The sequence below is a fragment of the Anomaloglossus baeobatrachus genome, chromosome 4 (assembly GCF_048569485.1).
Source record: "Anomaloglossus baeobatrachus isolate aAnoBae1 chromosome 4, aAnoBae1.hap1, whole genome shotgun sequence".
NCBI classification, from domain to species: domain Eukaryota; kingdom Metazoa; phylum Chordata; class Amphibia; order Anura; family Aromobatidae; genus Anomaloglossus; species Anomaloglossus baeobatrachus.
Genome location: NC_134356.1, coordinates 532,984,687 through 533,007,358, shown reverse-complemented (window position 1 = coordinate 533,007,358; position 22,672 = coordinate 532,984,687). Strand labels below are relative to the sequence as shown.

The 22,672-nt window shown below is 45.0% G+C and overlaps 1 protein-coding gene across 1 annotated transcript in view; it reads left to right on the top strand.

Moving 5' to 3' along the window:
* ABHD2 (abhydrolase domain containing 2, acylglycerol lipase) overlaps window positions 1–22,672 on the top strand; it is a 46,628-nt gene that overhangs the window by 8,758 nt on the left and 15,198 nt on the right. Inside the window, exons 5-6 of the mRNA XM_075345942.1 lie at window positions 9,874–10,057; window positions 13,262–13,354. Coding sequence (XP_075202057.1) covers window positions 9,874–10,057; window positions 13,262–13,354 — 277 coding nt within the window. The remainder of the gene's footprint in view (window positions 1–9,873; window positions 10,058–13,261; window positions 13,355–22,672) is intronic.

Here is a 22,672-nt window from a genome sequence, read left to right as displayed (position 1 = left end):
GATGAGGTTTATTTTTTCCCATTACTGGTAAATCTTTTTGAGGCCATGGCCCAAGTTTGGCAAGTAAAATAAAAGTGTGTCCTAATCTCCTGTGTTCGTCTTAGAAGTTCTTTTCAGGATTTTGAAGATTTGCATTTGTGCTCACCGCATATAAAGCCAATACTGATGCCCGGAGCGCCAGTAATCCGCTCTCAGCATATTTTCCTCTGAAGGCTTAGGACCAGCTCTCTATATACCCATTGTATCTACACTTAAGCTTAAATTAAACCTTTGCCACACTGAGAAAATGCTTCAGCTGTTACTTCTCACCACACACTATTTTCTATGCTTTCTATATCAGTGGACTTGTATCTATTTGTAGATTAGTAGTGTTACACGGTTTGATTGGTTTATTTTATGATTTGTGATACATTGACTTTTCCCCCAAAATAACAAAACTCACAAAGCTTTAAAACATAATGGTACCCACATGGTATTGTATTATAGATATATAGATAGATCTCTCTCTCTCTCTCTCTCTCTCTCTATATCTATCTATTAGATTTTTTTTTTTTTTCTAGAATTACAGCTCTGCTTTATTAATTTATTTGACATTAAAGGGATCCTGTCTCAGAAAATCTCTACTTACCTGCTCAAAATCACTGTTATTGTGAATAGTTAAAGATGAAAATGAAATGATCTCTAAAAGGCATAAAGTTAAAGATGACACATTTCTTTCGTATTTTAGGCAAAAAATAATTTTCATATTTTAAATATTACAAGAAAGGAAAATGGTCAGATGCAAAAATGTTGACACCTTTTGGAGATTTGTGAGCTTAGATAACTTTGACCAAGGTTTCAGACCTTAATTAGCCTGTTAAGGGTGCTTTACACCCGGCAACATCGCTAACGATATATCGTCGGGGTCACGTCGGTTATGACGCACATTCGGCGCCGTTAGCGACATCGCAGCATGTGACACCAAGGAGCAACGATCGCAAAAGCGTCAATCGTTGACACGTCGCTCCTTTTCATAATATCGTTGCTACTGCAGGTACGATGTTGTTCGTCGTTCCTGCGGCATCACACATCGCTATGTGTGACGCCGCAGGAACGACGAACATCTCCTTACCTGTGTCCACCGGCAATGAGGAAGGAAGGAGGTGGGCGGCATGTTCCAGCCGCTCATCTCCGCCCCTCCTCTTCTATTAGGCGGCCGCTTAGTGACGCCGCAGTGACGTCGCTATGACGCCGATCGCACCTCCCCCTTGAAGGAGGAATTGTGTGACGGTCACAGCGACGTCACTGAAAAGATATGTGCGTGTGACTCTGCCGTAGCGATAATGCTCACTGCGGCAGCCATCACCAAATGTCGCACGAACGATGGGTGCGGGTGCTATCGCGCACGACATCGCTAGCGATGTCGCAGCGTGTAAAGCACCCTATAGGGTTATGGCTTGTCCACTATCATTGTTAGGAAAGGCCACGTGATGCACATTTCACATCTTTATAAAAAAAAAAAACAGCATCCTCTAACCCTGCACCGAAAAACAGTAGCAATAAGTTCTTCTAAGCAGCTGAAAATGGTGGAGGTGCACAAAATAGAAGGCTATAAGAAGATAGCAAAGCGTCTTCAAGTTGCCGTTTCCTCAGTTCAAAATATAATTAAGAAATGGCAGTTGACAGGAACTGTGAAGGTCAGTATAAGGTTTAGAAGACCAAGCAAATTTTCTGTGAGAACTGCTCGTAGGATTTATAGAAAGGCAAATCAGAGTCCCCTGTCTGACTGCAAAAGACCTTCCGGAAGATTTAGCAGACTCTCAAGTTGTAAATTATTCTACTGTTCAGAGACACCTGCACAAATATGATCTTCATTGAAGAGTCATCAGAAAAAACCTCTACTGCGTTCTCACCATAAAATTCAGCAGCAGAAGTATGCAAAACAACATCTAAATAAACCTGATTCATTTTGGAAACAAGTCCTGTGAACCGATGAGGTTAAAATAGAAGTCTTTGGCCACAATGATGTATGTGTGGAGACAAAAGTCATAGAATTTCAGGAAAAGAACATATCGCCAATCATTAAGCATGGGGGGGATCAATCATGCTTTGGGGTTGTGTTGCAGACAATAACATGGGTAACGTTTCATGGGTAGCAGGAAAAATTGATTCAATGTTTGTGGTAGTGTAATATGGGGGGGGGGGTTGTGTATAATTTTGTGTAGGTTCGTATTTTAGGCATGGAGCTCTATCCATTCTGTGTACATTGTCCTGTTAAGCTAGGTTAAGTACCCCATGCCAGGCTTTTTTCCCTACGTCTGGGGGAGGGGGGCCTGGGATCCACCAAACTCTGTTTACCTGGGAGATTGAGACTGTCTGGGATCTTCAAAGGACAAGGAAGAAAATTGATCCTCAGGTGGAGAAGCTGCACCCCAGAGAGCCGTTGAGAAACCCTGATTTCCCTGGAAAAGGACTGCTGGAAGATTGTGACTGATTCCCCGGGACATTTATGCAATTACAGGACTATTTTACTCTCTGGGTGGTAGATTATTTGATGGACATTCTGGATTGCATGGAATAAATATTGTTTGGATTGTTCAATCATCTCTCGCTCTGTTGATTGTGTAATATCTGAGAAGGACCCCATGACAACTGGTGGCAGCGGTGAGATCAACAGAGCACAACCTAATGGAGACCACCCACAGAGTGAGTACAGAAACTGGACCGTATCCAGTCAACAGGACAGAGCCAGAGATCTGGCTAAGGAGAGCTGCCAGGGACTGACTAAAGAGGCCTTAATTGATCTACTGGTGGTTGCTTGCCAGACAGAAAAGCGCTGGAGACACAGGGATCCTTGCCCCAAAAAGCCAGTGGTTGGTGTGGTTCGAAGAAGAGATGGCGGTTCTGGGCCCAGGTGCATCTCTGGTTTTAAGGAGGAGTCTTCTCACAGAGCACAGAGGAGACCAGAAGCAATGGAGTCCGGCAGAAGGAGTAATATGAGTTGGAGTGTAAACCCAACCAACCATGAGCCTGTGCGGATTACCTGGGCGGACTTCAAACCATTTGATGAGGCTTCCGGAGATGTGGAGGGTTTCTTCAAGGACTTTGAGCAGTACTGTGCCATGATGCAGGTGCCCCACTCTGGCTGGATGTGTTTGTTAGTGGGACTCCTGAACGGAAGCCTGGCAGAGGCTTATTGCACAATTGACTCGCAGCAGAACCAGGATTACAACATTGTTAAACTGTCTATCCTGGAATACCATGCTATCACCCCAGACTTACATAGGGCACAGTCCTGAGACCTCCCATGCACCACGGGGGGATCGTTTTGGATGTATGCCCATAAGATATCCCAGGCATGTCGGAGATGGCTGGAAACGGAAAACACCTTCACTGTGGAAGATGTTATACAGGTATTTCTTAACGCACAATTTCTTTACAAGTGTCCCTCAAAAATTCAGGAATGGGTCAGAGAGCGCACGCCGCACACCTTAGGTAGAGCTGCAGCCCTGGCTGATGAGGCCCTTACTATCCAACTGCAATGGAGGAGGCTTCTGGACATTAAGCCACAGCCTGCTCCTGCTCCCCGGCCCTCTTCGGTTATATCTGCATCTCCACACAGCCGCAGGCCGATGACAACCACGGCTCACAATTCTGGGCCCCAACAATTCCGACCACACCCTGGGGAAATCGGAGAGGAATTGTTAAGGGTGCAGGTAGCCTGGGCACCTGCAATTCAGTTGTCCCGCAAGGACTCTGAGTGACCCCCACGCACCTCCACCTCGTTTGGTGCATTCCATCCCGCCTGAGGAAGAGGTACAACCACCTTGACTGGAGTGTACCGCTGACCCCTGCACCATAGATACCCCTGTTGGAGTATATGGAATTCACATTGGAAGGAGTACGACGCAGCGCATATGTTATCTATGTGGGCAGCCTGGGCATTCTGTGTACGTTGACATGTTAAGTTAGGTTAATATTCCCCTGCAGGCTTTTGTCCTTAAGTCTGGGGTAGGGGGGCCTGGGATCCACCAAACACTCTGCTTACCTGGGAGATTGAGTCTGTCTGAGAACTTCAAGGGACAAGGAAAAAGACTGATACTCTGGTGGAGAAGCTGCAGCTACAGGTAGCACCCCAGAGAGCCGTTGAGAAACCCCGATTTCCCTGGACAAGGACTGCTGGAGGATTGTGACTGATTCCATTTTGGATTTCATGGAATAAATATTCTTTGGATTGTTCAATCATCTCTCTCTGTTGATTGTGCGATATCGAAGAAGATCCCTGTGACAATGGTCATCAGGTTTCTCCAGTGTAAACTTAAGCCAACACCTTTCACCGACTCTTTTTACAGTAGTCTAGCAATCTGTATATAAGCCCCCCAACCGCCTTCTGCATATCCCAAAAAATAACTTCTATAAATAAATCCCCCTATACAGCACAGTCCAGTCCTATAGTCCATTCGTTGATGCTGGTCTTGCTCTGTGCCTCCTCTCACCCCGTAATCGCCGCCGTCCTGCCCTGGTTCTTATGGATGACATGTCATACAGTCAGTTGGCCTTAAGCCCGCTTTACACGATACAATATATCTTACGATGTGTCGGCGGGGTCACGTCGTAAGTGGCGCACATCCTGCATCGTAAGGTACATTGTAGTGTGTGACCGGTACGTGCGATTGAACGTTAAAACGTTCATCGCATACACGTCATTGAATCCTGACGAATTGCATGTCGGGTTGTTCAATGTTCCCGAGACAGCACACATCGCAGTGTGTGACACCCTGGGAACATTGAACAGATCTTACCTGCGTCATGCGGCTCCAGCCGGCAATGTGGAAGGAAAGAGGTGGGCGGGATGTTTACGTCCCGCTCAGCTCCGCCCCTCCGCTTCTATTGGCCGGCTGCCGCGTGACGTCGATGTGACGCCGAACGTCCCTCCCACTCCAGGAAGTGGACGTTCGCCGCCCACATCGAGGTCGTATGGACGGGTTAGTACGTGTGATGGGGGTTAATCATTTGTGCGGCACGTTCAACAAATTGAACGTGTCACACATACGATGGGGGCGTTGCAAATCGCATACGATATCGTATGCGAAATTGCAATGTGTAAAGCAGGCTTTAGTTTATACTGAAGAAACCTGATGACCAGTTTTGTTTAAAATTTTTAATGTACTCAGAGGTCACACAGCCAGAGGCCACGTGATGGGGATGAGCAGACCGCAATAGCACCGCAATAGCTCCACTCAGAGGCACAATTGACTACACAAGGTATTTGAGAAAAGCCTTCTTTATGAGCTTTACATCGATGTGTGGCGACTATGCTGTGTAGTGGACCACCTCTTTAAGATACATCTCGTTTAGGGGATTGTCCTACATTACTTCAAAATACCCATATATGGAAAATAATGTGTAAAACGTTTGCAGGCCTCATCTCTAAACCCTTCCCTCTGACATCTCCCCCACGTCAGCATAGAGAATACAAATAATATGAAACTTCAATAGTCCTAAGAAGGTCTTATGGGTTTTTCTAAAACCACAAAGTCTCTAAAGCATTAGCACAGCAGTTATCTAATGGGTCACATGAATCTGTCATGCTGCATCACCTACAGGGACCATATCGCATGTAGAAGGCATCTTGCCTGAGAGGCTGTAAACTGCATTTAGAGATCTATGTTTTACAGTAATCACATGGACCATAGGGTGCAATAGGCCAGATCTGACTGATTAACTTCTAGTCATACTATAGTCTGGACAAAGGTCATAGTGTTGGTAATGGAAAATGAGCTGTAAGTGACATCACCAGTGTGAATGCTAGATACTGCATTACCTGCTGTATTTAGAGGTGTTATCGGTCATTGTTTCCTGCCTGTAACAATAAGACTACTAAAGAGTGATTTCTACATACCAGGAAGTAGGAGTCTAATATTAGACTTCACTTTTCAATTTTGAGAATACCTATTATCCCCCTATCCTTGGGTTTGGAGTGACTTTAGGGCTGACTGCTGGGGCCCCCAGCCATCTCAAAAACCAGGGCTCTGAAGAGCTCCAGCTCAATCCAGTGGTGATCGATGATGTGCACTGCTGCTCCGCTCGCTCTTTGAGAGCTTATGTCTCTGGTTCAGTGGTGGTCAGCCTGCCTTACCTTGGCTATGTCTCTGAACACCAAACACTTTGGACATCTGGGCTCTCCAGGGAGGTTGCAGTTATGGAATATGGCAGCACTGGACTATAATGGTTTCCTAGTCTCTTCACATGTTAGTTCTTCTCAAATCTTTGACTGTAAATTGGATCTTATTTTTTCCCTCACCCATGACCACACCATCGAGGTCATGGCTGTACCTCTCTCATTCATCAGTTTCCTGTCCTTGACGTGGAGACCTTTGTTTAGATATCGGGTGGTACAGATGAAGATGAGAAGATTAACCCATACGTGGCTAGTCGATTTGGTTAACAGCTCTCTCCCAAATGTGGCGAGTATAGGGGTTTTGGAAGCACCGTAGTGGGTTCCAAGGGTACGCAACTGGAGTGTGAGCTCAAGAAGTAGTGCCATTCTGTGTGGTCAGCCTGCTACTACAGTGCGCCCTGATGACAAGTGTGCAAGTGACATTTGACATTTGTCAACGAGAGTTGACTTCTTCTAGGGTAGGAACTGAAAAGATGGGATGTGCTGTGTCTTGCAGATCTTGCATTTAATATTAGGTTAGACAGTCACCATTGTGAGTTCTTTGATCTGGCAATACCTCCATCAGTAATGGAGCAACAGCAGTGTGAGCCCCAGCAGGAGCATGGGTAGCAGCAGCAACATTAGCGGCGGCGTGGCAGCGGCCTTGGTAATCACTGTGGTAGAAAACGTGCTGCCAGGAGTGACAGTAGTACCAGTCAGCAATTCCACAGCTCCAGTAAGATGGATCTTCGTAGAATGGATGAATTCACAGCCTACAGAGGAGATTTGTCTGGTGATATGATTCCTCCTCAGAATTCAGTATCCCTTGATAACTTACCACTTGGAAGCTATCTTTGTAAAAGTTCATGTTATAATAAGGCTTCCCTTGTCATTTTTTATTTTCAAGGATTTTAAAATGAAGTCTAATCACAGGGATTGCCCAGTTACTGGCATAATAGACTTTCAGTTGTGTATTGAACACACTGAAGAAACCCCTAACTTCACTTCAGAATTAAGATCCATTATTAAGGTGGTAATGAATTGCCTAAAGTCCCTATCTCATGGGGAGCAAGAAAGGGGTAGGAAAGTTAGAAAGTGTAGGCGATCAGTCCCACAACCGGATGAATTCGACAAGTCAAAGCGAATGTGTCTTCATAATCATCTTCTTCTACTTCATCATTGGATAGTGGAACAGGACGGCAACACTGCTTTCCAGTAAAAGATACGGATATATTAGTAAAGGCAGATCCTCAATAGTTGTGAAGTAGCCTAAAAATCTGTCCAGGATTGGGGCCTAAAACAAGGGGAGCTTCAGACTTTGCCTGTGAATGAAAAGATCTAAGCCTTTGTCAGGAGAGAATGGAAGAAACCTGAAAAGAGCAGTTCCTTTCCTTCATCAGTTAAGAGGCGATATCCTTTTAATGAGTCCTCCACAGCATCTTGGGATAAAGCCCCAAAATTAGCTGCATCTATCTCAAAGGCATCCAAAACATCCAAAAGATTCCCTTTACCCTTTGGGGATATGGAGGTGCTTAAGGATCCCCTGCACAAAAAGGCTGAGGCTTCCTTAAAGAGGACCAACCACCAGGATTTTGCAATATCCACTAAAAGGCAGTGCCATACTGGAATTAAGATGCTGAATCCAGGCATAGCTGTTGTAGAAAGATGGGAGGCTTGATTGCAGAAATATCTTTAATCAAAGTTGCGGAAATGCACTGCACTTTGACGGATGCATCGGAGATGGGCCTTTGTGGGTTGGGTTCTCTATAACGTCCTCCTGAAGCATCCTCTATGATGTGCCCCCTTTTCTTTATTTATTTGAATATCTCACCGTACCACCAATGCTGTTGGAGACACATTGTCAAAGTAATTATATCTTCATTTTAAATGGCGCTGGAGTCCGCATGCGCGAATCGCAAACTCCAGTGCCATTTTATCGAAGACACTGCGGTGAAGACTGAGGCATTGGTGCCTCATCAAAACCGTATGTAATCTGCACATAAGTATAACAATAAAGTTTGGTCAATGCCAAATACCACGTTGACACGATGGGATTAGATACATGTGACCACACTACATCCACGTCTGAGAGCAGTAGTGTAATGTGTGACACCCCCCATCCCCCTGCTCCATCCACTTCTATAGGAGCAGTAGTGTAATGTTTGACATCACCAATCCCCCCTCCCTTTTCACTTCATATGGCTATGTTGACAGAAAAATAAAAAAGTTGTGGCTCTTGGAAGAAGGGAAGGAAAAAAGGAAAATTGCCAGGGATTCAAAATCCATTTGTGGAGCTTTTTATTCCATGATCTATTGATTTAAAAAAAAAAAAAAAAGCAAAAAGCATTTTGTGGGGAAAACCCCTTTTAATGACTGAAAGCCTGCGTTGTAGAAGAGTACATACAGATAGCTTTCAGTCACTAAATAGGACCATCCACCGTACTCCTAAGCAGGGAGAATCCAAGTCCTGCATACGCTTGTTCTATATAACTAATATAGCAGTCTGTTGTATATCACACTAGGTTAGGACTACGATAGGAGTACGGATTTAATTGTATTGTTCTCCATTAGGGAATCCCTATATGAAAGGTTTGTATGATGCAGTTTGGTCAGGGTTTACTATACTACATGGGTATTTGTACTTCTCTAATCATGATTGTGAAGGACATTGTAGAGATGAATTAACCTCTTACATCTCTGTGGACTGTTGATGGCAGGGATTGTGTGAGACTGACTTCAATTTATTTATGGCTTCCATACTTGGTTCATTTATTTAGCGCAGCCTTTTTTCCTAGGGCGGAAAGCGCTGACCCAGAACTAAGAAAATGTGTTTGGCCTTTTGCTTTGGGTTAATGTTGCTGACCCTCAATCCCTGTTATTAACATCTGCACTACAAATTGTAAATTCAGAGGCTTCAGGCAGACGATAAATACCAGAACATCAGGAGTCTAGGGAAACTTTGTGTATTACATCAAGGATACATAAAGGCCAAAATCCAGGTGGTCCCATTTTGATGGCCAACAGCAAAATCGCAAGATATTCTTTAGCCTAATTAACATTTTGGCATCATTTCTCTCAAAGTTCTCATTCAGTAAATTTGAACTCTCAACCGCAGCTTGTACTATTCTTCTATATGTGTTATGCGGACTGTCAGCACTTCAGCGTCTGATGGTGGAAGTAGGATTCGTTTGGTCCACTTTTCCTAAGGCTGGCCATAAGGTAGTTAGCCACCTCTTAGTATCCATACTCTGCATGTTTTTCTGCGGGACGTAGGAGCTGCCAAAACCTTTTGGTGAAAAATGTTGCTAAAGTTTGGTGTCAGCATAACCAATCTTAAGGCCTCTATTCACAATAAATATGGGCCTATGAGCTGTCGTTCTTTGACGGGGAAAAAAAACAAAAAACATTTTCTGGCCACATGTTGTTTTTTTTTTTTTTTTTTTCCACTGATGAATTCAGCGAGTGCTTCGCAGCCAAAAAAATCCAACTTGCCTGATCAATGTCTGAACTGTAACAAATTAGTTGCTTATCAGTCATAACTCGTAAACAATTGCACCATTGCTTCTGGCTTTGGCAGTATTCTCTGGCTCATGCAGATGTGCCTTAGGTACAAATGTATAATTCTACCTCATCATTTAGATTGATTCCACAGGGGATCTATTCTTTCTTCAGTGACAGCTGGACGGTTAGACCAGGTTGGCATTGTTCATCTTGCCTTTTTCTTTTTCCTGCAGGCTGCACTTGGGAATTTGGTGCCATGGTGAACTACATCAGGAAGACCTTTCCACAGACCAGGCTGATCGTTGTAGGATTTAGCCTTGGAGGAAATATTGTCTGTAAATACCTGGGTGAAGCAGCGGCTAATCAGGAGCGAGTCTTGTGCTGTGTGAGTGTGTGCCAGGGGTACAGCGCCTCCCGGTAAGTAATCTACATTGGGTGCTGGTAATGCAGCATACTCTATGTTGTTTACAGAAATTGATAAATTATAGTGATAGAGCACTGCCACGCTCGGGTGCTTAGTACTCAAATCGAGACGGTCAGATGCTGCAACGGGAAGCACAAATACGTCCCACAATCAGAACAGTAAACTATTCTTTACTATCCAAAGTTGCTTTTACTGATTAAATGGTGCTTTGTCTGGAGAGCCAACAATAAGTGAGTCAGTTAAACTATGTGCACACGTTGCATTTTTTTGTGTCTTTCCATGCTTTTTTCATTGCAGCTTTTAATCAATGCTGCAAGGAAAAATGCATCCCAGCAAAATGTATGAGATTCCTGACTTGCTGTATCCATGCTGCTGCTTTTTTTTTTTTTTTTGCTGATTCAGTTGCTGAAAAAAGCAACAGCATGTCAATTGTTTTTGCATTTATTTCCTGCGTTTCTTTAATCTCCTGCAATGCTTTATCATTCCAAGGGAATATACTGCAGCACTTTGCCTCACACACCATGCATCCAGGATGGTGTGTGAGGCAATCTGTCGCTCAGTAACCCGGGGTCGTCATGGTGATGACCCAGGGTTACCATGGCAGCAAGTGAGTCCCTCTGGTCGCATTACAGGGACCCAATTGCCAGGGAGAGGTAAGCTATTCCTCTCCCGGCCTCTTGAATGCTGCAATAGCATTGATCGCAGCGTTCAGGGGGTTAAACTACTGGGAGCTGCGCGGACACTGCTCTGGGCAGTAGAGCCGGGTCCTGGCTGTAGCATCAGCTGGAGAGCCGACAGTGATCGCGGGGGTACAGCGCCTGAACCCCCGCGATAACCATGACTACAAAAAAAAAAACATGAAAAAATGTGCAATGGCAAAGTGTTTTGTCAGCTGCTTTTTTCCTTCCGAAACATGCTATTTTATGTGTAGAAAAGAAGCACAAAGTGACATTTGCATATAACCTTTCAGCTACAGCAAAAGCTGCCCACCAGTTGGAGACAGTACTGCACAGCCTACCTCTTCTCCAAAACCTATGGTTCACATGCCCCATTGCTGGCCGTACAAGTTACAGTGGGCCAAGCCAAACAACCTGGTCTGGGCTGACTGTCAGGAATACTACCCCTGAGCATGCAGAGATAGTGTGGGATAGGCCAGGGCTAGCCACCGAGACTTGCACGGAAATTTGGCTTTTGTGTATATTCGATTCACAAGACGGCAAGGGCACTCTTGCACGTCACTTTACTTGCATATCAATAAAGGCCAAATTTTGGTGCAGAGGATGACCCTGTAATAGGCATCTTTTCAGAATCCTGCAATACCTCTATCTTAGAGATGGTGTTATTCGCAGGTTCCCTTTGATATGAATGGGGACAGCTCAACAGAAGGCTGCAAGGAAGATATTCACCAAACAGCCAAATAGACCTGACCAGCTGAACCCCGAGTGGGTGGAGGGGGGCATCAAAGCAAAAAGGTTGCCCAGAATTAGGAAAAAAAACATGGCGTCAGTCTTCTGAAAGCAGCACCACACAGTTTGTTTGCTATTATAGCTCAGCCCCATTCAATTTAGTGCATCCGAGCTTCAGTACAAAATGCAACCCAGAGGAGGCGCTCTTTCTGTAAGAAAGCAGCCATGTTTTTCTATTCAATTAAAACATCATGAAATCTGATGGCATCAGTAAGTTGTTTACAGCCTAGTAAATGAAAAAATGGACATATCCATGGCAAGCTTTCAGATCCTAGCCTTCAGCTCTCTATGGAGAGTTAGAAAATGAGCAGTGCCTTTCTGATGTGAATGAAACAATAGGGGTTATAATGTGAATCAGCAGGGTCAGAGGAGGATATTCTGGTAAATGTGGGTCATTATTTTACCTCTACTGATCATTACTAGTGATGGGTGAGTACTAGAACGCTCGGGTCCTCGTTACTCGATCGGAGCAGACCAGACGCTCTGAAAGTGCTCAATGTGAGTACCGAGTATAATGGAAGCCAGTGATTGGGCAGTTTGGCTCTCCGCCAACATCCAGCCAGCCATATACAGAGTATTTCTGGGGGAAGGGAAAATGTGTTTGTTTTTATTTTGTTTTGTTTTTTACACTAAATCGGAGAACGTTGTTTTAACCCCCAGTGAGCCACTGCAAGTGGTTCCCTCTGGTGTGCCTGCACACATCGTGCAGTGAAACAAGCCCGTCCTCTGTGTTCACGGATGAAACATCTGAGCACTCATGCCGAGCACCACGAATACCCGAGCACCTTGATGCTCGATCAGGCAGTGGCGTGCACGCTCGCCCATCATTGACTAGTACCTATCATTACCATTTGCGCCTCATCCGCCCAAGTACTTTTCATATGCACTAGAGTTGAGCGAGTACCTAACTATTCGTATTCGCTATACTCAACGAGTACTGTCTAATACTCGCATATTCGTTCCAAATAGCATGTGCAATGCAAGTCAATGGGGAAAACACGCAATGTAACGAGTAACCGGAATCCCGTGCTATTCGCTACTCGCAAGAATAGTGCGGCATTCGGGTTACTTCTTACTTTGCGAGTTTTCCCCATTGACTTGCATTACACACGCTATTTGGAATGAATACTCGAGTATTGGACAGTACTCGTTATGAGTATAGTGAGTACGAATAGTTAGGTACTCGCCCAACTCTAATATTATTCACGTTTTTGCCTGCATGTATGAATTAGGCCTGGGCATTGCAATTGCACTCATATCCTTGAACCTTGTGCCTCGCCTGCTCCCCCTAGTGGTTTGTGCAGGGAGGGACGGACCTTTCATGTACTCATTTAGTAATCTGTATATTTTAGGTAATGAACCACACGTTCTATATGTTCTCTTGATATAAATTTGCAAAAAAGCAAGTTACAAAGTGCAGTCCTAATGATTGTGACTGTGCTGATATTGTGTGCAGTGATTAGCATGGTGTCTCTACGTGGCGGTGCAAGAACCATACAGCAATTTGTCATGTTTTTTCAGAATGACAGAAGCAATGAAATCACCTTAGTCTATAAGTTATACCTTTTTCTGCAGAATTGCCTCCTCGTGCATTTGTTAATGCAGTGAACCTTGGTTTAACTTTAATTACAATGTTTTCTTTTAGCAGTTTATGTGGCTATTGTGCCCCGTGTGCCCCTTGGTCTTTCCCTTTCTTATAACAGTCCATTGATTGTTGGGATTTTCTTACAGCGCTCAGGAGACCTTTCTACAATGGGATCAATGTCGACGGTTTTACAACTTCCTCATGGCCGACAACATGAAGAAAATCATTCTGTCTCACAGGTATTACATTTACTAAGCTTGCCAGGGAACCGTGACTTATGTAAATCGCATGCCGCCACAGCTCCCATACAGGAAGAGTATACAGTATTTGCACTCACACTCACCAGCTCGCTATTTGAACCTGTATTGGGTCAATTTCTTTAGTTTTCAGGATTTGTAGCAAAATTACAGTGCCTACAAGTAGTATTCAGCCCCCTGCAGATTTAGCAGGTTTCATAAGATGCAAATAAGTTAGAGCCTGCAAACTTCAAACAAGAGCAGGATTTATTAACAGATGCATAAATCTTACAAACCAACAAGTTATGTTGCTCAGTTAAATTTTAATAAATTTTCAGCATAAAAGTGTGGGTCAATTATTATTCAACCCCTAGGTTTAATATTTTGTGGAATAACCCTTGTTTGCAATTTCAGCTAATAATCATCTTTTATAAGATCTGATCAGGCCGGCACAGGTCTCTGGAGTTATCTTGGCCCACTCCTCCATGCAGATCTTCTCCAAGTTATCTAGGTTCTTTGGGTGTCTCATGTGGACTTTAATCTTGAGCTCCTTCCACAAGTTTTCAATTGGGTTAACGTCAGGAGACTGACTAGGCCACTGCAATACCTTGATTTTTTTCCCTCTTGAACCAGGCCTTGGTTTTCTTGGCTGTGTGCTTTGGGTCGTTGTCTTGTTGGAAGATGAAATGACGACCCATCTTAAGATCCTTGATGGAGGAGCGGAGGTTCTTGGCCAAAATCTCCAGGTAGGCCGTGCTATCCATCTTCCCATGGATGCGGACCAGATGGCCAGGCCCCTTGGCTGAGAAACAGCCCCACAGCATGATGCTGCCACCACCATGCTTGACTGTAGGAATGGTATTCTTGGGGTCATATGCAGTGCCATCCAGTCTCCAAACGTCACGTGTGTGGTTGGCACCAAAGATCTCGATCTTGGTCTCATCAGACCAGAGAACCTTGAACCAGTCTGTCTCAGAGTCCTACAAGTGATCATGAGCAAACTGTAGACGAGCCTTGACATGACGCTTTGAAAGTAAAGGTACCTTACGGGCTCGTCTGGAACGGAGACCATTGCGGTGGAGTACGTTACTTATGGTATTGACTGAAACCAATGTCCCCACTGCCATGAGATCTTCCTGGAGCTCCTTCCTTGTTGTCCTTGGGTTAGCCTTGACTCTTCGGACAAGCCTGGCCTCGGCACGGGTGGAAACTTTCAAAGGCTGTCCAGGCCGTGGAAGGCTAACAGTAGTTCCATAAGCCTTCCACTTCCGGATGATGCTCCCAACAGTGGAGACAGGTAGGCCCAACTCCTTGGAAAGGGTTTTGTACCCCTTGCCAGCCTTTTGACCCTCCACGATCTTGTCTCTGATGGTCTTGGAATGCTCCTTTTTGTCTTTCCCATGTTGACCAAGTATGAGTGCTGTTCACAAGTTTGGGGAGGATCTTAATTAGTCAGAAAAGGCTGGAAAAAGAGATAATTTAATCCAAACATGTGAAGCTCATTGTTCTTTGTGCCTGAAATACTTTAGGGGAACCAAACAGAATTCTTGTGGTTTGAGGGGTTGAATAATAAATGACCCTCTGAACAAACTTTTCACAATTTAAAAAAAAAAAAATAAAAAAAGAAATAACATTCTTTTTTGCTGCAGTGCATTTCACACTTCCAGGCTGATCTACAGTCCAAATGTCACAATGCCAAGTTAATTCCGAATGTGTAAACCTGCTAAATCTGCAGGGGGTTGAATACTACTTGTAGGCACTGTAAATGTTGCAAAGGAAGGGGCCTGGCATAGAGGATTTTAACACTGCGGTAATCCTATGGCTGAAATCCAATCCCCATATACACTTCTATCTGTACGTGCAGCTAATCCTCATACACACAGTATATCACAAAAGTGAGTACACCCCTTAAAGTTTTGTAAATAATTTATATCTTTTCATGGCACAACACTGACGATCTGACACTTTAACAGATTTGTAAAGTAGTCAGTGTACAGCTTGTATAACAGTGTAAATTTAATGTGCCCTCTAGTCTAAATAACTCAATACTGCAATTAATGTATACCGCTGGAAGTAAAAGTGAGTACATTTTTGTGACTGATCAAATTGTGCCCAAATAGTCAATCTTTGTGGCCACCATTATTTTCAAGCACTGGGCATAGAGTTCACTAGAGCTTCACAGAAGCCGCTGCAATCCTCTTCCATTCTCTGATAACATCACAGAGATGGCGGATGTTAGAAACCTTGTGCTTCTCCATCTTCCGTTAAAGGATGCCCCACAGATGCTCAATAGGGTTTAGTTCTGGAGACATGCTTGGCCAGTCCAGCACCTTTATCCTCAGTTCCTTTAGAAAGGCAGTGGTTGTCTTGGAGGTGTGTTTGTGTTGTGTTGTAATACTGCCCTGCGGCCCAGTTTCCCAAGGGAAGGAATCCTGCTTTGCTTCATTATCTCACAGAACATGTTTGCATTAATGGTTCCTTCAATAAACTGTAGCTCCCCACAGCTGGCAGCACTCGTGCAGCCCCAAACCATTACGTTCCCAAGACCATGCTTGACTGTAGGCAATACACCCTTGTCTTTGTACTCCTCATCTTGTTGCTGCTTTCGCACACTTGACACCATCTGAACCAGATAAGTTTATCTTTGTTTCATCAGTCCACCGGACATTATTTCAGTTATCCATGTCATTAGTCTGCTATTAGGCCGGGTACACATATCCGGCTTTTCGCCGTTCCCCATGATTCTGTCCCAAAACATGACTGCCACCTCTTTGCTTGGATCACAGCTTTGTTGTGACTTGGTGGCCATCCAACAACCATCCACTACTCATATTCATCTGGACCATCCAGGGTTGTGCAACACTCATCAGTAAACAAGACTTAAAATTAGTCTTCAAGTGTGACTGGCCCCCCTATAACCATTTTTGCTTGTGAGCACTATTTAGGGGTGGCCGAACAGTAGGTTTATGCATAACTGCAGTCTCTGGGGGAACCTACACCTTGAAGTTTGCAGGACTCCAGAGGCACCAGCAGCTTCAAATATCTGTTTGCTGCTTTGAAATGGTATTTTAGCAGCTGCCCTCTTAATCCAATGATTTTGAAGGGCAAAAACCTTCCTCACTATGCCTTTATCTGCATAAACCCATCTGTATTGTGTATCGGTCACAAATGTCTTCACAGTACAATGATCACGCTTACATTTTCATGAAATATCTAATGTTTTCATACCTTGTCCAAAGAATTGCACTATTTGACGCTTTTCGGCTGCAGAGAGATCCTTTTTCTTTCCCGTGGAACATCATTCTTAAGTAGCTTTCCTTTTAATTGGGCTCACCTGGCAAACTAATTATCACAGGTGTTTGAGATTGATTTTAGTGGCCCAAAGAGCCCTGAAACCCAATACCATCCATGTGTTTATTGAAAAACAAAAAATTAAATCTTTGACACTTAAGGCTAAGTTCACATTTCCGTTGTTTTGCATCAGTCGCATGCCTTGCTTGACGCATGTGACTAATGCGTTGTACAACGGATGACAAAGAAAAGAATTTCATTGTCGGACTCCGTTGTGTGCGGGGGGGCGGAGTTCGGGGGGCGGAGCTGAGGACGTCAGTGCCACGGTCTGCATGGCTGGGGACAGGTGAGTGTGTGTGTGTGTCTACATGCGTGTGTACATACGGAGTGCGGGAGAGGGAGGAGCGGGGCCGTGGAGCTGAGGACGTCAGTGCTGCGGGGACTGCAGGGCTGGGGACGTGTGTGTGTGTGTGTGTGTGTGTGTGTGTGTGTGTGTGTGTATACACACATGCGGAGGGCGGGAGGGGGCGGAGCAGAGTGATGAAGTGTCGGCTCCTTGCACATTGTATCCAGGGTAAATATCGGGTAACTAAAAGCAAAGCACTTTTTGCTTGGTTACCCGATATTTATCTTGGTTACCAGCATACACCGCTTAACGCGGGCTCCCTGCACCCGTAACCACTGTAAATATCGGGTAACTAACCAAAGCATATTGCTTGGTTACCTGATGTTTATCCTGGTTACGGGGGTAGGGAGCCAGAGAGAGCATGCGCAGCAAAATCTTACGGATCGCGCTGCTCAAAAAACGTTACAGGCTGCGTTGCTCCCGCCCGGCGGTCAGTTAAAAAACGACTGACCGCGACGCAGCGGATGCAACGCAGCATCATCAGTCGCAATCCGTCACTAATAGAAGTCTATGGGGAAAAACAGGATTCCTGCAAAATATTTTGCAGGATACCGTAATTCCTCTAGGCGACGAATTGTGACTGATGCAAAACAACGGAAGTGTGAACTTAGCCTAAGCCTGCTTTACACCATACGATCCAGCATACGAAAGCGTATGCGATTTGCAACGCCCCCATCGTGTGTGCAGCACGTTCAATTTGTTGAACGTGCCGCACGAACTATTAACCCCCGTCACACGTACTTACCCGTCCATACGACTTCACTGTGGGCGGCGAACGTCCACTTCCTGGAGTGGGAGGGACGTTCGGCGTCACATCGACGTCACTCGGCAGCCGGCCAATAGAAGCGGAGGGGCGGAGCTGAACGGGACGTAAACATCCCGCCCACCTCCTTCCTTCCGCATTGTGGGCCGGGAGCTGCAGGACGTTGGTAAGATCTGTTCATCGTTCCCGGGGTGTCACACACTTCAATGTGTGCTACCCCGGGTACGATGAACAATCTGACGTGCAATTCTAGAGACAGGTACGATGTGTATGTGATGAACGGATTTTCGTTCAATCGCAATCGCACATACCTGTCACACCCTGCAATGTACCTTACAGTGCCGGATGTGTGTCACTTACGACGTGACCCCGCCGACACATTGTAAGATACATTGCAGCGTGTAAAGCGGGCTTTAGATCTAATTTACATTATAATTTGGAACTCTGTGTACAGACCATATCGGACATTCATAGAATAACACATAGTTCAACAAGAGCTTTACAATCTATAAGGAAATGGAGGTGACACAAAAGGTAAGTTCAAACAGTGGACACTGGGAATGATCCAGTCCAGGGTGGTGCATTCCAGACAACTAGTGCTATAGCTGGTGTTCTATAGCAGCTAGGCCACCAGTGCAGTGACTGGCACAGGACAGACATCTATGTACAGATCTGTGCTGTACTACATCGACTTACCATTGTTGCGCTCATGTGGAATTTTGTTTCTGATCGGTTATTGAGCAATCATAGCCAGCCAAGGTAGATGGATAGAAATTCATTGACTACATCAGATATCTGTCTTATGCCATCTGATTCATCATTAAACCCACTATAAAATCTCTATACATTTATTTGACAGTATTGCAATTAAAAATATGCATTGAATTAAGCAGCTGAGGGAACTTGGAGCACTTCATTTGCTAATTTGATGCTTACTTTCTTGCAATTCCAATTGACTGATTTTCTACAATATTTTAGTTATTTGACATGCATTTTTATATGACACAAGAAGAAATCTTGTTATCCCTGCAAAGAGCAATATGCGTGGAGGTGTCAGCTGAACACGAGCCACATAGTGACCTGAGTACAAAGACGAAGGTTCGCAGAGCTTTTTGTGCCCTTTGGAAGATAGAAGAGCAAACCCGTGCCCACATTGTGCTGCATTGCTTTAGATTTTTCTTTAGAAGAAATAAAAAAAAATTGAGTAATTTACTTATTAAACTCTTTAGAGCTTGACTAAAGCCAGCTTTACACCTTACAATTAGGTATGCGATCTCGTATGCGATGTGACACGCCCAGGTTGCATATGCGATCTAATGAGATTGCACATAGGTCGTTCATTTGCTGTCACACGTGCGTTAGTAGCCTATGTTAAATTGGTCAATTTTGTGTGCGATCCTTTAGATCATGTGTTCTGTGACGTATGCATTGGGCACCCTTTTTTTTTTTTTTATTTATTGTCTTGACAAGCGTGTGTAATGTGTAGGGATGCGTTTTTACTATGTCATCTGCCATTCAGCTCTGCTACATGGCTGCTAACAGCAGACACAGACAGCCATGTAGCAGCGGTGAATGGTAGTTGACAGCAGACACAGACAGAGCCGCACTGTCAGAATGAACTCGGGTGAACTTCACCCGACTTCATTGTCATGCTGCGGCTCTGTCTGTGTCGCGTCCTGATTAGCGGTCACCAGTGAAGACTCACCGGTGACCGCTAATCTCCTGAGTGACTGAAGTTAGCAGCCCTCTCTCATATACTCACCGATCCCCAATCCCCGGCGCTGCACGGCATTCACACTGCTCCGGCGGCTTTTACTGTTTTGAAAAAGCCGGCCGCCCATTAAACAATCTCCTATTCCCTGCTTACCCTGCCTACCGGCGCCTATGATTGGTTACAGTGAGACACGCCCCCACGCTGAGTGACAGGTGTCGCACTGCACCCAATCACAGCAGCCGGTGGGCGTGTCTATACTGTGTAGTGAAATAAATAATTAAATAATTAAAAAAAACGGCGTGCGGTTCCCCCCAATTTTAAAACCAGCCAGATAAAGCCATACGGCTGAGGGCTGGTATTCTCAGGATGGGGAGCTCCACGTTATGGGGAGCCCCCCAGCCTAACAATATCAGCCAACAGCCGCCCAGAATTGCCGCATACATTATATGCGACAGTTCTGGGACTGTACCCGGCTCTTCCCGATTTGCCCTGGTGCGTTGGCAAATCGTGGTAATAAGGAGTTATTGGCAGCCCATAGCTGCCAATAAGTCCTAGATTAATCATGTCAGGCGTCTCCCCGAGATACCTTCCATGATTAATCTGTAAATTACAGTAAATAAACACACACGCCCGAAAAAATCCTTTATTAGAAATAAAACACACAAACACATTCCCTGGTTCACCACTTTAATCAGCCCCAAAAAGCCCTCCTTGTCCGGCGTACTCCACAGTCCTCCAGCGTCGCATCCAGCGCTGCTGCATGGAGGTGACCGGAGCTGCAGCAGACACAGCCGCTCCGGTCACCTCCACGCAGCTAATGAAGACAGCCGCGCTATCGGCTGAGCTGTCAGTGAGGTTACCCGCTGTCACTGGATCCAGCGGTGGATGCAGCGGTGGCCGCGGGTAACCTCAGTGACAGCTCAGCTGATCGCGCTACTCACCGCCGCTCCGGTCAGCTCCAGTCAGCAACTGAGGTGAGTAGCGCGATCAGCTGAGCTGTCACTGTGGTTACCCGCGGCCACCGCTGGATCCAGTGACAGCGGGTAACCTCACTGACAGGTCAGCCGATAGCGCGGCTGTCTTCATTAGCTGCGTGGAGGTGACCGGAGCGGCTGTGTCTGCTGCAGCTCCGGTCACCTCCATGCAGCAGCGCTGGATGCGACGCTGGAGGACTGTGGAGTACGCCGGACAAGGAGGGCTTTTTGGGGCTGATTAAAGTGGTGAACCAGGGAATGTGTTTGTGTGTTTTATTTCTAATAAAGGATTTTTTCGGGTGTGTGTGTTTATTTACTGTAACTTACAGATTAATCATGGAAGGTGTCTCATAGACGCCTGACATGATTAATCTAGGACTTATTGGCAGCTATGGGCTGCCAATAACTCCTTATTACCCCGATTTGCCAACGCACCAGGGCAAATCGGGAAGAGCCGGGTACAGTCCCAGAACTGTCGCATATAATGTATGCGGCAATTCTGGGCGGCTGTTGGCTGATATTGTTAGGCTGGGGGGCTCCCCATAACGTGGAGCTCCCCATCCTGAGAATACCAGCCTTCAGCCGTATGGCTTTATCTGGCTGGTTTTAAAATTGGGGGGGACCGCACGCCGTTTTTTTTAATTATTTAATTATTTATTTCACTACACAGTATAGACACGCCCACCGGCTGCTGTGATTGGCTGCAGTGTGACACCTGTCACTCAGCGTGGGGGCGTGTCTCACTGTAACCAATCATAGGCGCCGGTGGGCGGGGAAAGCAGGGAATAGGAGATTGTTTAATGGGCGGCCGGCTTTTTCAAAACAGTAAAAGCCGCCGGAGCAGTGTGAATGCCGTGCAGCGCCGGGGATCGGGGAACGGTGAGTATATGAGAGAGGGGGTAAGAGGGATAGACTGACATGGACAGAGAGTGAGGGACAGAGATAGTGACGGACTGACAGAGATTAGTGAATGACAGACATTGTGAGGCGCTTCAGAACGCAGCTTTTCAGCTGCGCTCTGAAGCAGACCTTTGTTAAGCTGCGGTGCAGAGCGCACACCTGCGCACATAGCATCAGACATCACAATCGTATGAGGGATGTCACACGTTACAATTCACTAGTTTTGTACTACCAAACGTCCAATGTATGAGGAATAAACGACGTGTATGCGATCACCGTATTTTCGTTCAATATCGATCGCATGTAGGTTTCACACGCAAATACATCACGAACGATGCCGGATGTGCGTCACTTACAACTTGACCCCGACGACGGATTGAAAGATCTATTGAAGTGTGTAAAGCAGGCTTTAGAGCCCTTCACACGCTTCTTATGAAATGGTGCAGGATGAAGGCTTTTCTCACTCTAGATCATAAGAGGTTGGTTTGTGCTGACTTTGACACTTCACACTTGACAGTCTCAAGTAACCAGTGGTGTGCAGAGCAAATTCTGCATCATGTGACCACTGCACAAGTAGTGGCCTTCATAGCTTTTCTGCAACTTGTAGCTAAGGGCCCATTTACATGTCTGTCATTTTTTTAAAATCTGCTTTCAGAAATGTCCAATCTATCAAAATATAAAATAAGCTGATTGATGAACGGCGTACCGAAAAAAATTGAAAAACTTCAGAATTATGGGGGGGAGTTTAGCAGCCACAATATTGCAATAAAATAATAAGAGGCGATCAAAACATTTATATCTACTCAAAGATGGTATCTGTAAAAACATAATCTCAGGGCACAAAAGAAAAGCGGCCACACAGCCCCAGATCCCAAAAGATGAAAACTTTATCGTTCTCGAAAAATGGCGCTAAAAGTAAAAAAATATAAAATTATGTATGTATGTATGTATGTATGTGTTTGGTACCTACACTCTCGTACTGACATGGAGAATCATCCTGACAGTTTAATGTTACCAAATAGAGAACAACAAGGTAAATAAACAATCCAGAAAATAATTGTGAAATTGCACTTTTTATTTCAATTTTACCACACTTTTTTTTTTTTCCTTTTTTCAGTAACTAAATGGTAGATTTAATGGTTTTATTTAAAAGTAAAACAAGTAAAGACAAGCCCTCATAAGGCTATACTGATTAAAAAATTTAAAACGTTATGGCTCTTGGAAGAAAGGGAGGAAAACACGAAAATTGAACACCACCAGAAGGGGGAGGGGT